General features: G+C 37.7%; 1 protein-coding gene across 3 annotated transcripts in view; it reads left to right on the top strand.

Annotated features, from left to right (window-relative positions):
* Nucleotides 1-24995, top strand: part of Dpyd (dihydropyrimidine dehydrogenase) — a 706501-nt gene that overhangs the window by 499070 nt on the left and 182436 nt on the right. For all 3 annotated transcript variants that reach the window (XM_048352019.1, XM_048352018.1, XM_048352017.1), the window contains 2 exons: nucleotides 19069-19189; nucleotides 21182-21301. In XM_048352019.1, coding sequence (XP_048207976.1) covers nucleotides 19069-19189; nucleotides 21182-21301 — 241 coding nt within the window. The remainder of the gene's footprint in view (nucleotides 1-19068; nucleotides 19190-21181; nucleotides 21302-24995) is intronic.

The following is a 24995-nucleotide window of genomic DNA, read 5'->3' as shown; positions in this document are numbered from 1 at the left end:
GGTTCTTAGTGGTATCAGAAATGGCAGTACCCCTTCTTCCTAATACAATGAGAAGGTGACAAATTTCCCCATTTATGTACTATGGTTGCATTTCTCATCTCTGCCTCAACTTAAATATCATAACATATCTTAATAGTAATTTAAGGTTATTTCTTTAGCAAAAGCAGAGGTGTTCCATTAATTTTATATTACATCATATCTATGTCTGAATAATAGATCTACCTTTTCCTTTTTATTGCTAAGTTTCTCTAAACAGATGGCATCATCATTTAGTTGGCAGCAAAACAAAAAGGTCAAAATGCTTCACAGGAGTTAATTCCATTTCCTGTTATTGATATCCTTCAGCCTTTTTTCCTTTTTTTCCCCCTTTGGTGAAGAACATCCTACTCATAACTCATATCAATCTGTGAGCAAACACTTCATGAAAGATTTTATATCAAATATAACAACATATAGCTTTGCACAACATTTGAATTGTAGAATAAGGCTGGTGTGAGTGAGTCACTTGGTGAAGAAATCCCCTTTTTGCAAACTTTTTAACACCTGTATCTGATTACTGTTACTGTATTACACATACAACTGGATAATAAAAACAGGTAATGATCATAAAAAAAATCTCAACATACTTTTGCTTTGAAACAGCATCTCATTGAAATAAAGCTGTATCTAAAGCAATGCATGTTTAGTGGACAATTAATCTGCCTATTGTACCTCGTATGCCCCAGGATTATGATTTCCCTAGAAATAATATTGCAAATTAAATGTGTGTGTGCACCTACATGTGTGTGTATGCGCACCTCTGTGTTTGTTCTATAACTATGAGTAACTCAAATTCCTAGTGCACAGAATAAAAAAAAAAAAAAAAACAAACTAATGACAACACAAACCATAACTTCAGTCTGGCTCTTCAATAGTTAATTGTAGTTAGTAGTTAGCTCTTTGCCTGGGCTAGTTTCCAGCCATGATCTTCAGATCTCAGCCTCCTGAGTAGCTAAGATTACAAGGGTGAGATTACAGTGTTTTATTTCACTAGATGTTCTTGTAAGTCATTAAATTATAACCATTGTCAAGAATCCAGGTAATAAAATATCCAAGTATTTATGTGTCAGGGTCCTTCGCACCCAGCACTCTCCTGGCCAGCAGGAGAGGCAGGAAGCACACCCCAACGGGGAAGCCAAGAAAAGGTGAAGAGTCTGCGAACTGCCGGCACCCAGGCCCCCTTCGCCAGAGGACAATCAGACGACCCGGTAGAACGTTCACGCAGTCTCAGTTTATTCAGGGAGGAATCACTCTCTCTCTCTCTATTTTATTATCAAACTGAATTACAGAGAGGTTACAGTTTCATACTTTAGGCATTGGATACATTTCTTGTACTATTTGTTACCTCGTCCCTCATTCTCCCCTACCCCTCCCCCTTTCCTTTCCCCCCTCCATAAGTTGTTCAGTCCATTTACACCAAACAGTTTTGCAAGTATTGCTTTTGTAGTTGTTTGTCTTTTTTTACCCTATGTCTCTCGATTTTGGTATTCACTTCCAATTTCCTAGTTCTTTCACTCTTTTAAGGCTCAGAGAGCAGCAGGAAGGGGAGAGGTGTAGCGCACCTAGCTAGGGGCTATGGGAGGTGGCCTGAGCTTTCTGTCAAGGGTGGAGGGCCGAGGGACCACCCTAAAGGGTGGCCTAAGTCTACATCACAGCCCACAGGACCACCTCTGGGTTCACCACCGGCCGCCATCTTGGCTACAGTGGTCACAAGTTTGGGAGGCAGGTCAGAGCTAACAGCCACATGGCCCCAGGGCTGGGAAAACAGGCTCTTAATGATGCAAGGCATCATTTATGTCCATTGTAAATTGTAATGGTGATCAAGATACATAAATATGGCAGAGTGATTGGATCCACATTCTTTATTTGTGTTTCAAATTGAACATTTTGTGTTGTGTGAGTCAAATCTCATACTCAGACTTTTCCCTTAATGGCACTCATGGTTAGCCAGCTATATGCATCAGCCTCACTTTTGTCTAGGATTAAATCCTGCAAATAAAGAGGCTATAAGTATATATTTGTAGCTCTGATTACATCACAAAGGGAAATATACTTGAATTTGAATGTGCTTGTAATATGAATGGCTTTCCCCACTCTAATATTAACTCAAAGTTAATGGCTTCACCATATAAACAAGTTTATGGGATTCAAATTGGTGGCATGATATAAAATTCAACATTTTAAATTTTGTGTTTGCAATTTTATTTTGCAATTTTTATTTTGCAATTTTTATTTTGCAATTTTTATTTTGCAATTTTATTTTCATCCCTAGTGATGAAATGCTAACTCAATTCAGATTCACCATCTTGTTTCATTTTTCCATCCCTTAATTGCTGCAGTAGGCTTAGTATCATCTAGCCAACTTGTCCCAATACCTAGGAAGTAGGTTCTCATTAACCAGGGAAGTATTTCCTATGATTTATCACCATTAAAACAGTATATTAGCTTTACCTAACTGTGAAACAGAACAAAGCTATAAAAACTTACTTGGTATGAAGGAACTGGTATACTAAGATAAACTAGGAAATTCTTTTTTCTGTGATGATTGATCACAATATAATCATAATTTTTTAAAAAGTTTAGAAGACTAAGTAAATTTAATTGTATAAAAGTGCATGTGGCTGGACACTGGAGGATCACTCACACTGTAATTCTAGCTACTAAGAAGACTGAGATTGGAGGATTACAGTTCAAAACTGGACAGGAAAATCTATGAGACTTACCTCCAATGTGCTACCAAAAACAACAACAAAGCCAGAACTGGAGCTTTGGCTCAAGTAGTAGAGTACTAACTTTGAGTAAAAGTTGTTCAGGGACAGTACCTAGGCCTGGTTTTCAAGCCCTAGCACTGGCACAACACAAACACACAAACAAAGGGCATGCATAATTCTCAGAAAATTATCAAGAGGTTTCATAAGGATGCTTTTTAAAAGCAAACATATATTTTTCTATAACCTGACCATTTTCCTCTATTCATTAATATATAGCTCAGCTCCATTATACTACTGTTACTAATGGGACTGTATAATATGGGTATTTTTCAAATATACATATCTATATAGCAAGCTATATTCATCTATTTAATATATTTCTATTGAGCAATAAAAGTAGAATATGCATGAAGTCCTAGGAAGAGATTAATGCGAACGTTCTGTGAGTGATAGGAGAAAGTATGAGTGACATGAACATGGAAAAAATGGCATTAATAAATTTTGGGCTGGTACTTAAACAAAAGAGGCTTAATATGAACATCCTAGCATACAAAAGAGTGATTAGTTTCAACTTTGTATCATGGTTTCTGTGCATAATCTATCTTTCTTTCTTTCTTTCTTTCTTTCTTTTTTTTTTTTCTGCCAGTCCTGGGGCATGTACTCAGGGCCTGAGCACTGTCCCTGGCTTCTTTGTGCACAAGGCTAGCACTCTACCACTTGAGCCACAGCTCCACTTTTGGCTATTTTCTATATATGTGTTGCTGGGGAATCAAACCCAGGGCTTCATGTATACAAGGCAAACACTCTTGCCACAAGGCCATATTCCCAGCCCTCTGTGCATAATCTATCTTGTCTATTTCTTAGTTATTTAGGGACAGTGATGGCCAAAGTGTAATAGATTTTAAATCCTAAAGGTTATCTCGATCAGGTAGAAGATTCAGACAATTCCCATTATAAATAACAGAGGCTTAAACTTATGTAACATTTGAAGAAATCAATTGTACATTTGCTATCTGAGGAGAGGTTTTGGGGCTTAGCAGCCACCAGCTATAGAGCAGAAGTGAGCTAGTAAAGTCTGGTTGATTATAGACAGATGTTTGGCATTAACTGAAAGACTCACTTCTGTCTCCTTCACTTTTTGTCACTATGATCACATACACAATCATTCACTTCCCACTAATGTCATGCTCAAAGCTATTGACACTCAGGTCTTCTAAAGGGGTTGTGTCTTCTATTTTTATTTGCTTGCTTTTAGAGAAATAAGTTTTGTTTATAAACAGAGAAGCTAGCAACCAATGCAAAGGAATGAAGAGCACAAAACTCTCAGGAAAAAATTGTTTATAAAGAAATATGTGGGCTGGGGATATAGCCTAGTGGCAAGAGTGCCTGCCTCATATACACGAGGCCCTAGGTTCGATTCCCCAGCACCACATATACAGAAAACGGCCAGAAGCGGCGCTGTGGCTCAAGTGGCAGAGTGCTAGCCTTGAGCGGGAAGAAGCCAGAGACAGTGCTCAGGCCCTGAGTCCAAGGCCCAGGACTGGCCAAAAAAAAAAAAAAAAGAAATATGTAAGCCCGGTGCTGGTGGCTCATGCCTGTGATCCTAACTACTCAGGAGATCTGAGGATCATTGTTTGAAGTCAGCCAGGGAAGGAAAGTTTGAGGATCTCATCCCCAATAAAGCACAGAAAAAGACAGTAGTTCAAGCCCTGGGACTGAGGAGGGAGAGGGAGGAAACCTGTAAATTATCTCAAATTCCAACAATTGAGAAGTAATGAATTCATTATATATATACATATATATATAATAGTTCATATAGTTGTATACAATAGTTTATAATACTATCTATTTGTGTATATATATATATATATATATATATGAACTATGGTGTGAATAGTTAAAGTATATCTTAAGGAAGTCTGATAACGTAAGCAATGTGTATGATATAGCATAAAATGAAGGACATATGTAAGTATAAATGATAACCATTAACATGAGGAAAATAAATTCTTACTCAAAGGAAATACCTTCTTAGTAATGCTTTTCATTCTGCAAAGGTATAGTTTTTACTAAAGCTTTTGTTTGCTTTCATAATAATTATGATGTCATCTTTTTATAATGAAGAAAACATCTTTAAAATAATACTTGAGAAAAATTTAGTGTAGATAATTCATATAAATTATAATAAACAGTTGGTATTTTTCCCTCTCAAAACACAACAAAATATGTGGTTTTAATCTGTAGCAAGGTGGGCTAGAAATTGCTGTGCATCATTTTTGATGGTTACAAATAATGGGAGAAGCAAGGGACACTATTCTTACTAGAGATAATTTGAAGAAAAGAATAAGCTAGAAAAAATTAAGTGCAATAAAGTTAGTATATATGAAAGCACTTGGTCAATCATTATGAGTTGAATGTATGCTAGTTTTAATTTTGTCTAGGAAGAATTTTTACAACTTCTTGGGGTCCTAGGTAGGCCTAAAACTTTAGACTTGTGTTTAATTGACAAAGTAAGTTCTTTAGGTTGCAAATATTCTAAAAATTCTGGTATAAATTCTTTTTCTTTGTAAATACTTGCATTCCCTCATAATAGCAAATGATTTTTCACCTTGTCATCAGTTCTGATTATGATTAGTATAAAATAATTAATTCACAAATGTTGGTTTCCTTAATGTCAAACACAAGTGTAAGCTATGATAATTCAAATTAAATTTACTATTTGTGGGGTTTTATTTTTTTTGCCTATTCACTTAGACCTATATTCTATGCCCATGGTAATATGACTCCCATATCTATTGCCTGCTTACTACATTTGTGCTACATTCTCAGAAATTGCCATTGACATTTTTGAGTGTGCCATTACTGGGGTTTGAATTCAGGACTTGACTTATTGCTAACCTTTGTCCACTCCAAACTGGAGCACTACCATTTGAGCCACACCTTTAATTTTAATTCTGGCTTTTGTTGGCTAATTGGAGCTGAAAGTCTCTGTCATATTCATTTGCTCAGGCTAGATTCAACTGAGATCCTCGGGCTTCAGCCTCCTAAGTAGCTGAGATTACAGATATGAGCCACTAGTACCTAGCTGGCTGCTATTAACTCATAATTTTCACATTTCACTCTTCATTCCACCTGATCTTTCTGCAGTACTTCATTTCAAATACTTCACCCAGATCTTCTTTTTCTCTCTCTGATTATTCCAATGATTCAACTGCTTCATACCAAATGATCCCAAGATTTAAGCCCTTTTCCTTTTATCATCTCATTCATTTACAACACTTCAGTTGTTATCTGTAAGATAACAATCCTCTACAATTTCTACATTTCCAAAACTCTTCTCCTCATATCCAAAGGCCTTTCTATCAGATCATTTGGCTAGGCTGTATTGAGCATGCCTCATCTCAATATAACTAAAGCTCTTTTACCTTGATTGATAAAATTGCTATCCCCCACCAAATTGGGACCCCCAGAGTTTTCTTGATTTTCACTTGCCATCTCCAGTTTGTCATTATCATAAAAGTTTCTAAGGGTTTTCTTAAGATGAAATTTCAGTTTGCTTCGTGAATTTCCTGGGCCTGCCTTTATTTTAGACCCTTCTTTTTCTGACCCTTCCTTTTCTGTGCATATCACACACACACACACACACACACACACACACACACACACACACACACACACACACACAGTCTTATTCTTTCTCCCACTCCCCCCACCTCTTTCTCCTCCTCTTTCCCATTTCTCCTCTCCCTCCACTTCTCCCTTTCATTCTTACTTCTTTTTTTCCTCTGTTTTACCTTTTTGTTCTTGTTTTCCTTTTTTCTGGCAGTACTGAGGATTGAAATAGGTTTTTGTGCTTACTAGGCAAATGCTCTTCCACTTGAATCATGCCTCCAGCCTCATAGGATCTGCTTTTAGATAATAGTTCTTCAGATAGTGTTTTGTGATTTTTGCCAGGTTAGACCTTAGATTGAGTTGCTGCCTCCTGAGTAGCTGTTATTATAAAAATGTGTCTCCACACTTGGCCCCTGGCGTTTACTCCATGTTATTAAGACATGAATTTAAATGCACAATTTTCCATGTTTTATCATCTTAAAGATAAAGCACTAAATCTTTTGGCACTTTACTTTGAAATTCAACAAAGGCCATCTAGCCATGACTCTTATTAGTACACATCAGATGTTACAACTTTCTTCACATTTTACATTTTTCCTACTTTTATCCCTTCCTTTGTGTCCTATTTCTTGCTCATTCTATAACCTCTGCATAATGGTGCCATTTTGTGATCCTTCATCTCCAACCACCTTCGTCATTGTCTCTTCCAAATGCCCTCATGTGGACACACAAGCATACACACACACACACACACACACACATACACACATCAGAGCAGAAATAAGAAAAGTAATGAAGCTACTTTTAAGCCAAGTTACCATTTATTTGGGCTATATTTAGATAGATTAAGTGTTTTGTGTTGTTTGTATGCCTACTTCTTGTACAAAATGGCACTGTTCCTACAGCTATAGTGCTTATCAGCAGGATGATATCATGTCCCAGTTTAAGGCATTGGTTCAGATTCCATCTTACTGTGTGTGCACTTATGAAAGACAGGAGAAACAGTAAGAAACAAGTGAGTTAATTTTATATTGGCAGTTGCATGTTAAAATGTGGGAATTTTATCAAATGGAGCAGAATACAATGAGGTCTTCCCTGTAATGCTAGGCACTTCCTTTGCCTATGATATCTTCAAATCTAAGCTTCTGCCACATCTAGATGATATTAATTATATTTCCCAATAAATTTCACCATAGTGCTCTTTTTTCAGCGAAAAATGCAGAGCTTTAAACGATCTAAATTTAACAGTCCTTTGGGTACTTTACATTTGTTGAATATTGTGGAAGTAAATATGCATCTGTTTTTACTACTAATATGATTTTGTATATCAGGCGGTTTGAGGATTTTTCCCCTATGTAAGCTTCATCAACTGTTTTATCAACAATATAGGCTTCAGGCACTTTTGTAAAGTTGAGTTGGGATAAAATGAAAGATCCTTGTCGAATTGGTAATCATGCAGGTATTCAGAGTGAAAAGGAGATCATATTTTAATTTAATTTCAATGCCTCAAGATATTTTTCCTTATGGGCTATATTACCATTCTCTGTCTACATATCCATCCTTTAAGAAATCATAGCAACTCTTAATACATTTCAAATCAAGCTTTCCTGGATCTGCCTGGAATTAATATGTGTATATGTGTTTCTCTATCTCCCTTCTTCTTGCAAGGGCCTCTTGAATAGTATGAGGGCTAGCTCATTGTGACATGTTTAAATGTTAAATGATTTATAGAGGAATAGAGACATATTGCAATCCCAAAGGCCATTTATATATTATTCTGATTCTAACAACTTTTCCATGCCCTGAGTTGCTGTACTTTTATTGTAAATTCTTTGTACACCAAGTTCGTGCCTTACTCTGATGTCTTTTGGTCCCACTACACCTTTGTAAAGGGAAGTGGCCTGAGGCAGTGTCTAGCACATGAGCTAACTCAAAAGCATAAGTCCTGGCTACCGTGGCCATATTTCATTACATCTGACATTTGATGGCAAACAAGAAGCCACACATACACTGAATTAAGAGAGGTCAATAGCTTGTCATGGAGTGAGAAGCCATCATTTCAGCTGTATACTGCACAGCATCTGAATGCCCGTTGTAATTCTTCATGCCCAGCCACACAACTGACTCCAACTATACATTGTGTTACAGAATCAAAGCAATGGAAAATGGACAGAAACCAAAGGGGTTCAGACATGGACACTGGAATAGTCATTATAGCAGTGCCACTTCCCTACTTTTGTGGTCCATTGTCAGGAGACATGACCACATACTACCATAAAACTTGAAGTTTAGGCTATAGACTCAGTGTGGTCTGATCATGTGTTTGTTTCTCTTATGCAAGTGAGTAGAGAAGACAATATTCTTTCATGGCTCACCCGGTAGAAATGTATTCCCTGTCCCAACAGTCAGTACTTCATGTAGTGTTCAGTTTCAACAATGTAGAAAGACAAATGAAGTGAAATATGGCACAGTCAAGATCATAACAACTGTACTTGTTATCATCAAATCTCCTCGATGGGTTTTTGCTTAACACATACAGATTCCAGAGCTGAAGAATTGAGTTGGGGACCTGAAAGGGCAACATGGAAATAAGCAACAAGTAAGGAAATATAGAAAGGTCGAGTAACAACAACAGATTCATTGGTATCTTGGTTTCTCATCTTTGGCATGGTCTATTTTCAAAGTAGGGTCTTATTTAGGCCAGCCTGGGCTATGATGCTCTTGCTTGTGCTTTTCTTTATCCCTAGGGTGTCTGCAAGTATGCCCAAAGTTATGCTTGCCCTGTGGGTAGGATAACAGGTGCCTGCATGTCAAGCTATTGGTTGAGATAGAGTTTTATATGAACTTCAATACACAGGCTGACTTAGAACCATGATCCCTCAATCTCTGCCTCCCACATAGCGAGGGTTACAAGAATAAACGATGTAAGCTGGCTTGATATGTATTGTATAAGCCACTATACAGTGGAAATAAATATTTTGCTAAAGATGGTTAGGTTCAGGATTGCTCATAACTTTGAACAAAATCTAATAGCCATGAATTTTATGTCAAATGTTTGTGAGTGTCACATTTACAAATCATGTTTCAAATCATTTGCATCCCATAGTTTCCCACAAAAATATTTTTTACAAAAACTCCATGCTTGTTATCTCCTGGTCTTTTACCATGTAAAAAGAGAAAGAAATTCAAAGAGCTGGCAAAACAAACTGAAAAGAAACAAACAAAAAGTTTAGATATTTCTTCCCTGCTCTTTCTGTAGCATTAGAAGAAATTCTTTAAAGAATGATACCAACTTGTTATGGATGAATTTTCCTTGGCTGGAACCATTCATTGCCAAGGGATTGAGCTTCTCTCTACTATGTTATTTACAATTGCCTTAGCAGTAATTCCTTCTTGCTTTAATTCCATCAAGTTCTCAGGACAGAAACAAGACTTCCCAAGCCTCTCTTCATCCAAAATGTATCTATCAACACTGTGGGTGCTCTACAGCAAAATACTGTCTTACCCTAGCAACCCTCCATGGGTTGTTTAATCATTTACTCCAGTATGGAATTGTAAAGACATTGAGGTTGGAAACTGTGGGTGTTTTTGAACTCTTAGTTAGCACTAGAACACATAAACTAAGTGAATAGACCAACAGATATATAAAAGATCAATTGGTATACTATTTACACAAATACTTTGCATTCAAAAAGCAAATTCCAAGCTGCCTGAAATCTACATAGAGTAAAACCACCTTATTACTACGTTTAAATACTTGTATTCTCCAATGAAGCCATACATAGTGCAAACAATGACCTATACTTCATTAGCCACTGAAGTCTTAGTAGTGTGTTCCTGGCAGTAATTAGGAAACTGGTGGGGGTTCATTTTGTCTCAGCTGGCCCATAATTCTCAACACCTACCAGTGGTGGCAGGGGAATATGGATGCAGGCTGATTCTCCATGCAGAAGATTTTCCAGATTCCACTGCACAGCCTCATGAATCTGCAAGCCATAGACAGAACTCTTTGGAATATTAAATGTTACAAGCAGGCGAGTCCTCCAGGAATCAGACACAGGGCTGGAGTTAGAAGGGCAAGGGAATTCTTAGGGAGTAATGCTTGTGAAAGGTAAAGAGAAGCAGAATTTTGTCACAGGGATGGATCTATCAGACTCTGATACAGGTTTGAGGGGGAAAAAAATCTTTGCCAGCCCAGTAGGTTACCCATTAGAGAAGTCCCATATTGGAAAGAATGGTTAGGCCACTGGACAAAATTTTCCAGCCACTGGCAAGGCCTTGCTTAAAAGCAAGACAGCCTTAAAGAGTGGACAATGAGAGGCCTCAGGACCAAGCACATACTATAAGCTAGGCAAATCTTTTCCTGAATATTTTGCCTGTCATACTTTCCATGTCCACATGTGTGTGCTATGCATTTCCAGGTTCTGTTTGGTATGTTAACATAAATTCATCAGTTCTGAGGAAAGGTTAGATCATTCCTTAAGGATTCAAAATGTTGATCTTAAAATGAAAATGTCCCACCGATGTTCCCAGGTCAGAGTCTTTGATATAGTATGTGAGTGCTGGTATAGATTCAGGGCATTCAATTGAACACTTCAGTGCCATTAGCAGTGGAAGAGTAAGCCCAAGGACATGGCCTGATGAGGTACAGTGCAGGAGAATTGTGGGTAGAAAGTGTTCACTGGTTGTTTATGGAGCAGATTCATGTTTTCCGACCGCATTACCATTACCACTGTCGTGTGTGTGTGTGTGTGTGTGTGTGTGTGTGTGTGTGTGTGTGTGTAAGGGGGAGGAGTTAGTCTGGTAAAAGATCCAAAGAGTCATCACAGAAGGAAAGAGTACAAGAACCCCCAGAAATCAGGCGTTTATTCAACAATGTGGGCTGGTTCTCCACCACTGAGTTTATAAAGGAAGCTTTTGAGCCCTCCCAGATTGCAATAGAATCCACTGGCACTAATACCAGAAGAATGGTACACTAGGGAATTTCTCTGTGAAGGCCAAAAAAAAAAACCAAAAAAAACAAAAAAACAACAAAAAACCAAAAATAACCCTAGCTTTAAATCATATTCATGGGAACTATACTTCAAATTTAAAAGGCTCTATTAGCTGGTGAGAATACCAGCAGGCTCTCCCTCCTCCGGGCACAGAGTAGAGGCAGTGCCAGAGATGAAGTCTCTAGAGACACCTTTAGCATCCTCAAGTATCAGCCTGACACACCCCTGATGTATATGTTCAGGTGCTCAGACCACTCACAGAGGGGGCAGCTCCCTGGAAGCACTTCGTCATTGCAATAGGGACCATCAAAAGCTGTTTGCCTCTCCACTGGCTGGCTTATTCTGGCTTTCCAGAAAAGAGAAGGTAAATCCGGCACACAACTAAGAATCCTTTACACTTTGAACTGAACACCTTCGTGCCTCAGCCTCTATTCTAGGGGATTAGGAGGAAAGAACAAAAAGATGACTTGTCTAGTAATAGTCATCATAATAGTCGCGAGAAATTGACTAGAAAATAGGGATGATAATTATAAAATGTAGTAATGATATAAATGATGATTATAAATGTAGTAATGAAGAAAATGGTGGAGACACATATTTACTAAGCCATCTGAGATGAATCAGGATGGGAGATAGGCCTTATAGGGTCTTATAGGATACTTGAAAGGGTTTCTTCAAGGGACAAGGAAAGGACATATTAGAGAGGGGAGACAGGAGGAGAAGGAGAGAAAAAATGATACAAGGAGAGACAGGTTGATAAGGGGAAGAGAAAGACAAAGAGGGAGAGGAGGAAGAAGAGTAAAAAGAAGAGGAGGAGGAGGAAGAGCCTGAAATGAGAATCAGAAGTCTTGTGCATTGTGCATCTGGAAAGGACAGAACGCACTAGTGATTCTGGCAATTTCTATTGAAGGAATAAAATACTGACAAATTAAAATGTATGGGGTGTGTGTGTTAGTGTAGACACATAGACATATACACTGTTTGTACACAAACTACATTTTGCAACATATTTTGTCATTATTGCATGCATTTTTTCCTGCAGAGTAAAAAATGTTTTTACTTTTCCTTTCCTAAGGATAAGGTTTGTATATGATATGCCTCTTTAAATCTCTAGTGTCAAACATAAAAGTTGTTTATTCAATTATCTTGGATCCACTAACTTTATAAGGGCTCTTTTCTTCAAGCTCACCAGAAATAAGAAAGACAGTGTCAATTTGTGCAATGCACACCATTTCTGTTCAATTTAATGGTATTTGGTGAATGTGTGCTAACTTCTGAGTCTCGATGAAATAGCCTGAAACGGTCAAACACAATGCACAGCTGGTTTCAGACCAACAGAATCCCACATGGTTTTCATTATGTGCCTATATTGTGTTTCCTAATACATCCCAAGCTCTGATCTTATTCATTTTAGTCTCCATTACAGACACATGCAGTGGCTCATGGTTAGTATTTCCAAGTATTTGGCCAGAATGCAAGCATTCCTACTCACACAAGTCTCCTTGTTAAAAATTCAGACAAAATTTATGGCACTTCTAATCACCTGTAATAGACTGAGCACATGTAAGTGTAAACTTTGATGTGCTTTGGGCAATGTCTACACCTGGGCAAACCACAATCAAAATAAAGAGTATCTTTCTCATCTTCAAAATTTCACTTATGTTCCCCCAGTCCAGTCATCAGTCACACTCCCAGAATGCACCTCTCTTTCTGTTACCACAGTTCATCTGTGTGTGTGTGTGTGTGTGTGTGTGTGTGTGTGTGCGTTCCCTCTTTTGTAAACATGTTGAACTCAGCTTATTTTAAAAACAATTGAACCAAAGTTGTTTTTTTTTTGCATTACCAAACACAATTTTTGTCTTGAAATGCCACAATCTGTTAATTTGCTCACATACTGAGATGGATATTGGGGATATTTCCAATTTGTAGTTCTTTGAAAAAAGTTGTTGAACCAGTCTTTGTGAGAATATATGTTTACATGACTTTTATTCACTTTTTCTTCTTGTGCCTGTACTGGTGTTTGAAACCAGGACATAGATACCTTTTCTTAACTTTGATTGTTCAAGGCTGGTCTTTTACCACTTGAGCCACAGCTCTACTTCCAGCTTTTTTTTTTTTTTTTGGCCAGTCCTGGGCCTTGGACTCAGGGCCTGAGCACTGTCCCTGGCTTCTTCCCGCTCAAGGCTAGCACTCTGCCACTTGAGCCACAGCGCCGCTTCTGGCCGTTTTCTGTATATGTGGTGCTGGGGAATCAAACCTAGGGCCTCGTGTATCCGAGGCAGGCACTCTTGCCACTAGGCTATATCCCCAGCCCCCTACTTTCAGCTTTTGATAGTTAATTGGAGATAACAGTCTCACAGACTTTCCTGCTCAGGCTTGGTTGGAACTACAATCTTCAGATCACAGTCACCTGAGTTGCTAGGATTACAGGAATGAGCTACCACCAATGCCTGGGTCTCTTTATGGCTTTGTGTAGATAGAGTGGAATATATAGTTCAATTAATAAGGACATTTGTCCTTATAGCCAACTGTCAAAGTGTTTTTCCAAAATGGTTATACTACCATTAGAAGGCAGAAAAAGAAAAAGCCATACTAAAACAAAAATTAATTGAAAAACATCCCCATTACTGTCTTTGCCTTCCCTAATACGTTTTATGGTATTTAAATTTTTCTGCCCTATTTTATTGACATAGAAGAATAAAGGCATCCATTTTGTCTATTAGTCTGCAGCTACAGCTAGTCTTACAGGTATAAATGTAGTAAGAGCCTTTTATAGTTCGAGTTTACAATTGACAGCTGAATTTCACTTTAGGGAGCAATTTTACTAAAGAAGATGATGGTTTAGAACATGATAATGGGAAAGAAAATTAAGAAGATGGAAGAGCTGCTCAGATTGATCTTCTGGGTCCTGGTCCTCTCTATCAGAAAAGTAGGCATAATAAAAATGCTAGCCACCTCCTGTCATGTCATGTGAATTAAGACTTAGGAGTTCCTTAGTGGGAAACATTTTATAACTGGTAAAAAAAAAAATCCATGAATTCACTGAAATGCCAGCTTCTAAGAAATCCATTTTGGAAAGAATTGTACAGAGTGAAAATTACCAGGTAAATTGGAGAGAAATGTTTTCTCAAGTCAAAAATTTCACTTGTAATTTAGCTTATCAAGAAAGGCTCGCAGCCTCATTTGCTTGTTCTTGTTCCTTTGTAAAGGGTAGGGAAGGAGGGAGATCTGATGCCCTTGGACCATGATGGCAAAGCCTGCTTCTCAATGAAGAGGTCATTTGGAGGGCCTCAAATGCAGAAAGATGGGGCATTCCTAAAGAATTCCTACAAAATGCCCAACTAGAGACATGGAAGGTACAGTAGTGAGAAATTAGCCTAAGGCCTGAATTCAGAACTTAAGATTTCAAAACATCCGGCTTTGCAGGGTGCTGGTGACTCATGCCTATCATCCTAGCTACTCAGGAGGATGTGATTCAAGGATCTCGTTCTAAGCCAGCCAAGAAGAAAAGTAAATCTGTGAGACTCTAATCTCGAATGAATCACCAAAAAGCTGGAAGTGGAACTGTGGCTCAAGTAGTAGAACACTAACCTGGGTTGGGGGAGACCCTCAAGGACAGTGCTTAGACCCTGAGTTCAAGACTCAGGACTGACATGTACACACAGTTGCACACAGACACACGCAACACACAAGCAGTCACTTTTATGCAGTAAACAATCTAGATTGTTGTCATTTGGTTTTCATAGGAATTTCTTTCAGAATGCATTAATTGCAATCATCAGTAGATAGCTCTCCATAAATATTTTTAAACTTGTCAAATTTGTCTCTACTCTGCTGTCTCTCCACCCCCATTCAACACCTTCTATATCTGGTTTCTTACCTCACAGGGTATCCTAAAGCATACCATTTGCACCTCAAGCCTGTCACCCACTTGCATAAGAGCTTCAGGGTCCTTTGATAATAATACCTTCCTCACACTCCCATCACAAGAAACCATTTTGTTGCTCAGAACTTTTCTGATGCTTACAAGAATAACGAAAGAGTTAACAGTTGTTGAGCAGGCACACACATATGCATGAACACATGGCACACACACATACGCACACACACAAATGCATACACAATATTTTTAAGGACTCAGTTTTTCTGAGAGATATAATAGTGACTTTTGTATGGCTAATGCCCTGAAAAATTGGAAAGGAATTAGAAATTGTCTGCAAATTGTTCATTTTAATAGATTTCTAAAAGCTAATTTGTCAGGAAACACAGAACATACTGTTTAAAGCTATCATCAGAATATAAGAAGGCCAAGTGACAATCAAGTGTGTTGGCTCAAGCCTGTAATCCCAGTTATTGTTGAAGGATAGTCTGAGCCACAAAGAAAATTTGAGCTCAGCCTGAAATAGGGCACCAAACTCTTTCTCCTCAAAGAGTCAAAGGTAGGTGAGAGGTTGAGCCATTACTCAGGTAGATAGAGCACTAACTTGCGAGCAAAACCATCAGAACCTGAGTTCAAGTCTTGGGCCTACAAGAAAAAGAAGTCAAATCACTGCTTTTGCTATTTAAACTGTTTTATATCAAAATATAAAAACACTGAGAAAAGTGAATGTTTACAGGATATCCTTTAATTCTCCAAAATATACACATTTATTTTGTCATATCATCCATATATGTATTCTTGTTTTATAATATTTCTTATTGGTAATGTCCAGCAAACAACAACAACAACCAAAAAAAAAAAAAAAACCAAACACTTGCAATTGATAAAAAGTCAGTTTTCACAATAGTGCTGGTCAGAAATTGTTAGGACAATTGTCAGGTAATTAAATTGTGTTTCAGCTGGCAGTGGTGATTATTCGACAGCTGACTGAAGGTGAAAACACTGATGAACAACTTGTACAACCAAAGGAGGGTGCAATTACGCTATCTCAAAATAGAGACAGATGAGTCAAGCGAATAATGGTTACTAAGGAACTGGATGTTTTTAGGAAACTAAAATAAGTCTTTGAACAAATTCCAGTTGTTAAACAAAGACTAAAAGAAACTAACAAAGGCTGCATGGTTTCCCTCATTTGTGGTAGCTAGATTGTGCCTATAAACTTACAAGTTAGCACACTGGATGTTATGAAAGTGTGAAAGTGGTTACAAACGAATTAACTGAAATGTAATAAGCTCTATGGAGAGTACAAATAGTATAATGCTTTAGGCAGTCTAAATCAAAGCCAACAAGATAATTTCCTGGAAGTGGGTACTTGTAAGAGAGGGGAGGAAGGTAAAGGTGAGAATGAAGATGAATGAAGATGGAAGGGGAAGAATGCAATCAAGGATTCATTGTATATACCATAAAATAGAAAAATAAGGGAAGTGATGAATTAAAAGGGGATGAAAATGTTGAAGGGATTACACAGATTAAGATGCACTATATACATAAACTGCCTTATTAAATAAAAAAATCCAGTACATACCCTATAAAATTTTTAAAAATGACAGAAGGGGTAAGTTGGAAGGCAAAGTTGAAAGGGGTGACATTGATCAAGATGTACTGTATTCATCAACTGCTTTGTTGAATGACAACTCCTTTGTAAAACTACTTAAAGACAATAAAAATATTTTTAATAAAATGGTCAACTAGTAAAAAATCAACAACAACAAAGAAAAAGTAAATTACAAAGACATGTTGGTCAATAGTATTGATAAACCACTTAGCAGCTCTGTCAGGTTATTAGTGTTTACTTTATTGGAACCAAATGATATTTTAAATTTGTTTCAGTAATTCTTACTGGGCTGCTTTCCATGTATTATGCAACTCAAGTGATCTTAAAATTATTGTCAAATTCTACGTTAAAGAGGGCTTTCACAAAGGACATGCATTTCCTATCAGCTAGAGTTACTGTCATATCTAGGCTAAGTCCCGTGGAAATTCATAACTTAGAAATGAATATCACCAACTTACAACTGCCTGTGTAATGTCTATGCAGTGGTCATAAATTTTTCATGAGCATTGCATGGGGCAGATCTCCATTTTCATGAGTTAGAATTCCTACAGCTAAGTCTCCAGATTTTACTATTCATAATGCACAGTCAGCCCCGTAGAGCCTACCATACAGCACTTTTTAATATTTATGTTTAATGAAGAAATTACTGTTCTGAAAAGGGAACAAGTCAAGCCAAAGATTTCTTGTTGAAAGTATTAAGTTTTGCTGAATAGAGAATGATAACAAGCAACAGAAATTACCTCGTTTCAGTATCTTAGAAAATAAACACATAACTTTTGGAGGAATGCAGGATGACAGATCAAGATACATTGAAAGTAAATGAAAAGGTTCTTTCTAAAGGTTATGACATCAGAAATCTCATCTCAAAAGAGTTTAAAAGGTTAAAATGCAAACAGACACTTTCTTAAATACACAAATATCAATTCCAGATAGACTTATTGACAAGTTCATAGTTTAAAATATATGTCTATATTTTCTTAGGTTTTTCTTTTATTCAAAAAACTTAACTCACCAAAATAATATTGCTAGGTTCAATAATTAATTGCAATTGCATACCTTATCACAGCACATTATCAGCAACTGTCAGAATAAATTTGGCACTCAAAGTAATGAAAGAAAATAAAAGACTATTGTATGTGTTGGAATCAAAGAATTACCACCGCTAAGTTATTTAAATGGAAAGAATAGGTTTTCTGCCCTCTAAATGATTCTTGTCCCATGAGAAAATTGAAGGTTGAAGAAACGAAATCACAGGAAATAGCCATGGGAAAATGTTTATTCTTTGCTTTTAAAAATGAACATTTGATACTTTTTTCATTGTTATCATTTGGATCAATTCTTTCAAGTAAGTGAGTAAAAATGGCTGTACCGATCTAACATTTACAAAGGGAAGCTAAAGCTGCTCATCTGAGCAGGTGTGATCAAGGCTAAAATCCCTTCTAGCATGTATATATTTCACATCTAGATGGATGGTGAGGTCACTGCTAGACTTTCTTTTGACACACTTCAGTGCGACTAACTTTCTAATGAAAACAACATAAGGCTTCAGATTCAATACCACTCCCTGGGAGTCAGACATCCAAATATATATCTTTTGTTAGACATGAAGTCACTAGAAATTCTGGAATATTTCCTGAACTTACCACCAGAAGTTTCTGTTTCATTTTCTAATATTACACTTTTTTTTTTTCAGTGTCAGTATTGGGGCTTCATCTTGGGGCCTGGATGCTGCTATCTTTTAGAATTTTTTACTGAAGGCTAGCACTTAATCACTTGAGCCACAGCTCCACTTCCAGATTTTTGCTGGAATTGGAGATAAGAGTCTCAAGGGCTTTATGGAGGAGACTAAACTTTCCTACACAGGCTGAATTTGAACTATGATCCTCAGATCTTAGGCTCCTGAGTAGCTAGGATTGCAGGTGTGAGTCATTAGAAACACTCTTTTCCATTTCATTTTTTGTAATTTTATTTTCCAAAGACTCCCTAGAGGAATGTAACTTTTAAGGTTACAAATGTATGGTTCACTTAAAGTGTGCTAACCTCAGTTCCCTAATGAGCCTAGGTGTAATACTGAGGAAGAATTTGAGAAATGTATCATAAGCCTCATTGCCCAGTTGGATTTGTGTTGCATATCTCTGGCTTTTGCTGTGATGCTGGTACACATTTCAATTGCAATTCTTTAATTATATTCTATGTTTAACTAACCTATTTGAACAGGATCCAGAGCTGGTACGAAACATCTGCTGCTGGGTTAGGCAAGCTGTTCGGATCCCATTTTTTGCCAAGTTGACCCCAAATGTCACGGATATTGTAAGCATCGCAAGAGCAGCCAAGGAAGGTAAGACCTAGACTTGTACCAGTTGCTCTGTTATGTGTTAGCATCAATTATGTAGCCATACAGAAAGATGCTTTTTTTTTCTATAGACAGATGTGTGTATCATTAATTTTAGGAGAAAATATTTCATCGAATATGTCTCACAAATACTCACGAGGAGTGTACTTGTACTTTAGCTAATAAACAGACACCAAACCTTGACGTAGAGTCACAAAATAATTTAGAAGCCAGGCACCCACAGCTCTTGCCTTAATCCTAGCTACTCTGGAGGCTGAGATTTGAGGATGGTGGTTCAAAGCCAGTCTGCACAGAAAAGTGCTCAAGTTTCATTCCTCCAACTATCAAAAAACCAGAACTCGGGCTGGGGATATAGCCTAGTGGCAAGAGTGCCTGCCTCGGATACACGAGGCCCTAGGTTCGATTCCCCAGCACCACATATACAGAAAACGGCCAGAAGCGGCGCTGTGGCTCAAGTGGCAGAGTGCTAGCCTTGAGCGGGAAGAAGCCAGGGACAGTGCTCAGGCCCTGAGTCCAAGGCCCAGGACTGGCCGAAAAAAAAAAAAAAAAAAACAGAACTGTGTGCCTCACGTGGTAGAGCACTAGCCTTAAGCAAAACAAAACAAAAACACAAACCAACAGATAATCCATAATGTTTTCTAATAGATCCTTATTTTACATGCAAATAAGTTAAGAAACAAAGCTACAGTTACAGCAGACCGCTCCCCAATTAAAGAACTCATAATATTTCAATTAATAAGAGCATTTGACTCTTCATTGAGGTGGATAAAAAAGATGCCAATTGCTACACTGTGAAATTTCTTGGGAGTGTCCTTATTACATCACCTTAAATACACACTCAACACTGTTGCATTCATAAATCATACAGTCCATGCATGACTTGATAAATCATATGCGCTTATGCTATATGCCATAAGAAATCACACCTTGACTTAAAGAGATATTGTAAATTACATGGGCAGTAATACCCAGTACAAAACATTAGAACTGATAAATCTACCCCGTAAGTGAAAAAAATCAAATGATGTGTATTAAAACTTAAATCTAGGCTGGGAATATAGCCTAGTGGTAGAGTGCTTGACTTGTATACATGAAGCCCCACTTTCAATTCCTCGGGACTACCTGTATAGAAAAAGCCAGAAGTGGCGCTATGGCTCAAGTGGTAGAGTGCTAGCCTTGAGCAAAAAAAAAGCCAGGGACAGTGCTCAGGCCCTGAATTCAAGCCCCAGGACTGGCAAACAAAAACAAACACAAAAAAAACTTAAATCTAGCATTTGGGGCATAATTGCAAGAGTTAAATTAGGATATACTTTTGAGGAGAGGAAAAGTCCTCAAGGGAAGGGCAAGTGTAGGCTTTTCCTGGGTTGGTTGTATTAGGTGGAGTCTTAACTGATATTTCTTTTTTTTTTAATTGTCAAAGTGATGCACAGAGAGGTTACAGTTTCATACGTTAGGCCTTGGATACATTTCTTGTACTGTTTGTTACCTCCCCCCTCCTTTCCCCTCCCCCTTTCCCTCTCCCCTTATGAGTTGTTCAGTTGGCTTACACCAAACATTTTTGCAACTATTGCTTTTGTAGTCGTTAGTCTTTTTATTCTCTGTCTCATGATTTTGGTATTCCCTTTCACTTTCCTAGTTCTAATACCAGTATACACAGTTTCCAATGTACTCAGATAAGATACAGTGATAGTGCAGGTACAACCACAGGAAGGGGATACAAGAGGATCATCAACAATAGAAGCTATGGTTTCACATGGCATGTTGAAAGTAATTACAACAGTGATATAACAGTCGTTTCTATAACATGGAGTTCATTCCACTTAGCATCATCTTATGTGTTCGGACTAGCCTAAACCTGTGCTAATTATTCCCTATGAGGAAGACCATAGATTCCATGTTTCTTTGGGTCTGGCTCACTTCACTTAACTGATATTTCTTGATGAAATGCAGACAAACGTCTGTCTCACTGTCTCACAGGTGGTGCTGATGGTGTGACAGCCACCAACACTGTCTCAGGTCTGATGGGACTGAAAGCTGATGGCACTCCTTGGCCGGCAGTGGGCATTGGAAAGCAGACCACCTACGGAGGAGTGTCAGGTAGGTGTTGTCATCTTCAATTCTGCTTCCTCGGAGGTTGCTGAAATAGCAGGCGGTCATGTTGCAAATCAGAATATGGCATCTTCTGTGATCTCAAATTCTTAGAACTCACAGATGGGCAATATTGATAATAGCAATGATAGATGGAAGAGATTGCATGTGAGGACTCCACTGACTGTCAGTGCACGTTGGGAGAATACTAGCCATGGATACTTGCACAAATTCTGCTCATGCCCTTCCTCTTATCAGGGAATACTAGTACAATGGCTTCTCCAGGGAAACAAATATCATCACTCTAATTATCATACTTCTTCATAGTCTCAAATTACTTTAATTATCATACATGGTCTTAAATGACTTTCCTCTCTTCCTAGAATTTTACAACTTACCTTCAAAAAAAGAAAGGAAAAACAGAAAATAACCCTTGATTTCACAACTGTGTCAAGCTAACTGTGAGCACATTTCATTTAAGCTTCATCTCACAAGAAACTTGCAGACCTCACACCTTTGCAACATTATTTCTCATTTGAAAAGCCTAGAGAATTTTCATCCCAAGGTCCCCTTCATTCTCTTTGCCCTGCGCATTTTGTTGCTGTGACAACATGAACTTGGCCTTGCAAAGACAATGCTGAGAGGTTCTTCACTGTACCGGTATGAGGATTAGTCTCCTTGGTGATAGAGAAAGTGGTAAATATACATAGCATAGCCCTGGTATCCCACTGTTCAAAAAAAGCATTGCCGAATCAGACCAAAATGTTCTCTTGGGAGGAGCTGGAGCCACACAATTAAAGCTCTGTCCACGCTGAGCCATGACACCACACACAACAAAAGGTTATATTCTGCTTTTAATTGAATGCTTGCCTCACAGTGTCAACAAGAGGAAACAGCATCTGTACATCCCTCTCCTTTTATCAGGAGAGATTACACCAAGGCCTTAACTATGGCTGCAAAGCCAAAGAGTGCAGTCTATGTTAGCAAGTGCTCAGAAAGAGTCAAAAGACTCCTGAGTTGGGCTATCACGTAAACTATGTTTTCTGTCAGCCCATTTCAATTTTTCCAGCCTGCCATGTTGACAGCAAGAGAATAAAGGAGGTCATAGAGGGGGCTGAGCATTAAAAATTAATAAAAGAACTATTGCAGTAGTATTTTATATAAGTAACACCATTCACATTTTCTCATTTAAGCTGCAATTTCTAAATATTCTCCTGGACTATAATTCAGTCTAATAAAACTACGAAATTACAGCATTAGAAAACGTCTTTTGTGTTACAGTCTTTAAGAGTACACACACTGAAAATTATAGCAGCACCTGAAAGCAAGTCCAGCTATACCTCAGGGCCTATAACCATTTCCATAAAACTCTATTTGTAAGATTTATAAATTGACATATAAATATTCACTTGGGCTATAAGCCCAGCTAAGCTGAGGTAGAACCTTCATTTTAAAGCACAGAAAAGTCCCTAACATTTTAAAGGGCTTGTACCTCATTTCTAATAGGTCCTATATTAAGTCCCTTCACATTAAAACAATCTGTTTTGAAAATAGCCTTTCTCCATTCCAACAAAATTAGTACAGTTTTTCTCCTTTAAAAGCAATGCTTGCTTTAGTATGGAAGGTAATCGAATCTGAAAAGCAGTTTAAACAGGCAATGATAATATATATTTGGACAGAAGCAAGTTCAGAACAAAGTTCTTTCATAGTGAGTTACAGTGAAACAGCCTTGTACAATTGGGTTACATGGTGGTTTACAATTTTAAGGATAATTAAAATATGAAAATGACCATATTCTACTCCTAGTTCCTCAAATATGGATATAAGAACTTCAAATGCTGCTTCAATATAGAAAGTCAAACAAAAGACACTACATATGATTTTTACAAAATTTGAAAAAGACTTAACAGAGCATGGTGCTAATAATTTTCCCAAGTATTCTCTTAGAATGCTAGAATGCCAGCTTTCAGATCTCTTTGAATCATGGTGTGTGTGTGTGTGTGTGTGTGTGTGTGTGTGTGTGTGTGTGTGTGTGTGTACTGAAGCTTGAACTCAGGGCCTCTCATTCTTGCTTAGTTTATTCTCCTAAGGCTGGTGCTCTACCACTTGAGCCACATCTCCATTTCTGGCATTTCATTGGTTAATTGGAGATACAAATCTCTTGGATTTGCTTTCTGGGGCTGGCTGTAAACGTCAAATCTCAGATCCCAATGTCTTGAGTAGCTAAGAATACAGGTGTGAGCCATTAGCACCTGGCCAATAGTATATTTTTAAGCCAAATGTAAAGAACATTCAGTTTTAGATAGTCATCTAAGAGCACATAATTTGTCTTGCCAGATAAGGATACTGTTCCTTTTCAATATATTCTGTAGATCATTGTTCAATCTTTATTATTTTTTCTCAGAATACTATTCCTGCTGTCTGAAAATAAGGGTTTTGTTTATATAAATGGGGAAATCAGGAAGATCCTGGGGCAGTTCACTGCTTCTGGAAAGCAAGCACATTTTCTTTTATGATGAATTAGCTAATAAGGGCCAGAAATGGTCCCTGGTAAGGTGGCTAAGGAGTATTGTTTGGTTTATTTCATTGTGTCTGTTATAAATTCCAGAGCAGTATATTTGAGGTATTGGTTCCGAATCTTCGAGTATTTGATGGAATAAACTTGTTGTATTATAACTGTCATTCAAAAATAGGATAAGAAAAAGTGATGGATTTGCTCATCATTGGAATAAGCATTATTTGATCACATTTTTTTCATTTACCTATGTAATATATAGAAGTATGTATCATGTTGTAAAATTTATCGTTTGTTAGTATATTGTCGATAGCAGGGTTAAACTCAGGGCCTTTCAATCTTGCTCTCTTTATTCATCGACAACTGGTGCTCTGCCCATTGAGCCATACTTCCAAAAGCCCAGCTTTTGGCTAGCTATTTTGGAGATGAGCTACAGGACTAACCTGACAGGGCTGGTTTCAAATTATGATCCTACAGATCTCATTCTTTGTTGCTGATGCTGTTGTTTTGTTTGTTTTATTGAGCAAAGAACATATTTGTTGATTTTATTTGTTTTATTGGGAAAAATCTCAACTTCACTGTCTTTGAATTACTCATTTCTTTTCCTTGATTTATTTAGTTTGGCAGTCCTTCTTGTTTAAAATATTGACTGTTTCACTGACCTTTCCTCAAATAACGAGAGGATCTTAATAGAGCCCAATTTACTGATTACTCTGCTTCACCTCTATCCCACGGCACTGTGACATTTTCACGTGAAATCCTCCCTATGGTCAGATTATTTTAAAGAGGTGAATTGTGTGGTGCCAACTGAAGCTGCGCCTATCTTGCAAGTGACTTCTTTAGAATAAACTGTATTCAGGTATAGCCACATTGAGAAAAGATTAATCAAGTACATTTCAGGCAGTAAACTCATTTGAAGGGGTTTTACTGTTCTTGTGTTCAGTGCTTTTTATTAATGAAGGATAGGGACATTCCTTGGATTTGCTGTAACACCATTATCCTGTCCTATCCTATCCTATCCTATACCTGTTGGTGCATATACAAATGCATACACACACACAGAGGGAAAGTCTGGAGTTGTTTTGTACAAGCACTTTAAATAATACTTAAGGCTCAGTACAGTTTACTTCGGCAAGCTTAAAATGAACTCCTTGTCTCGAATTATATTATTGACCAAAGTTGGTCCAA

This window comes from Perognathus longimembris, chromosome 7, assembly GCF_023159225.1.
Source record: "Perognathus longimembris pacificus isolate PPM17 chromosome 7, ASM2315922v1, whole genome shotgun sequence".
NCBI lineage: Eukaryota > Metazoa > Chordata > Mammalia > Rodentia > Heteromyidae > Perognathus > Perognathus longimembris.
This window is presented reverse-complemented; position numbering and strand designations above follow the sequence as displayed.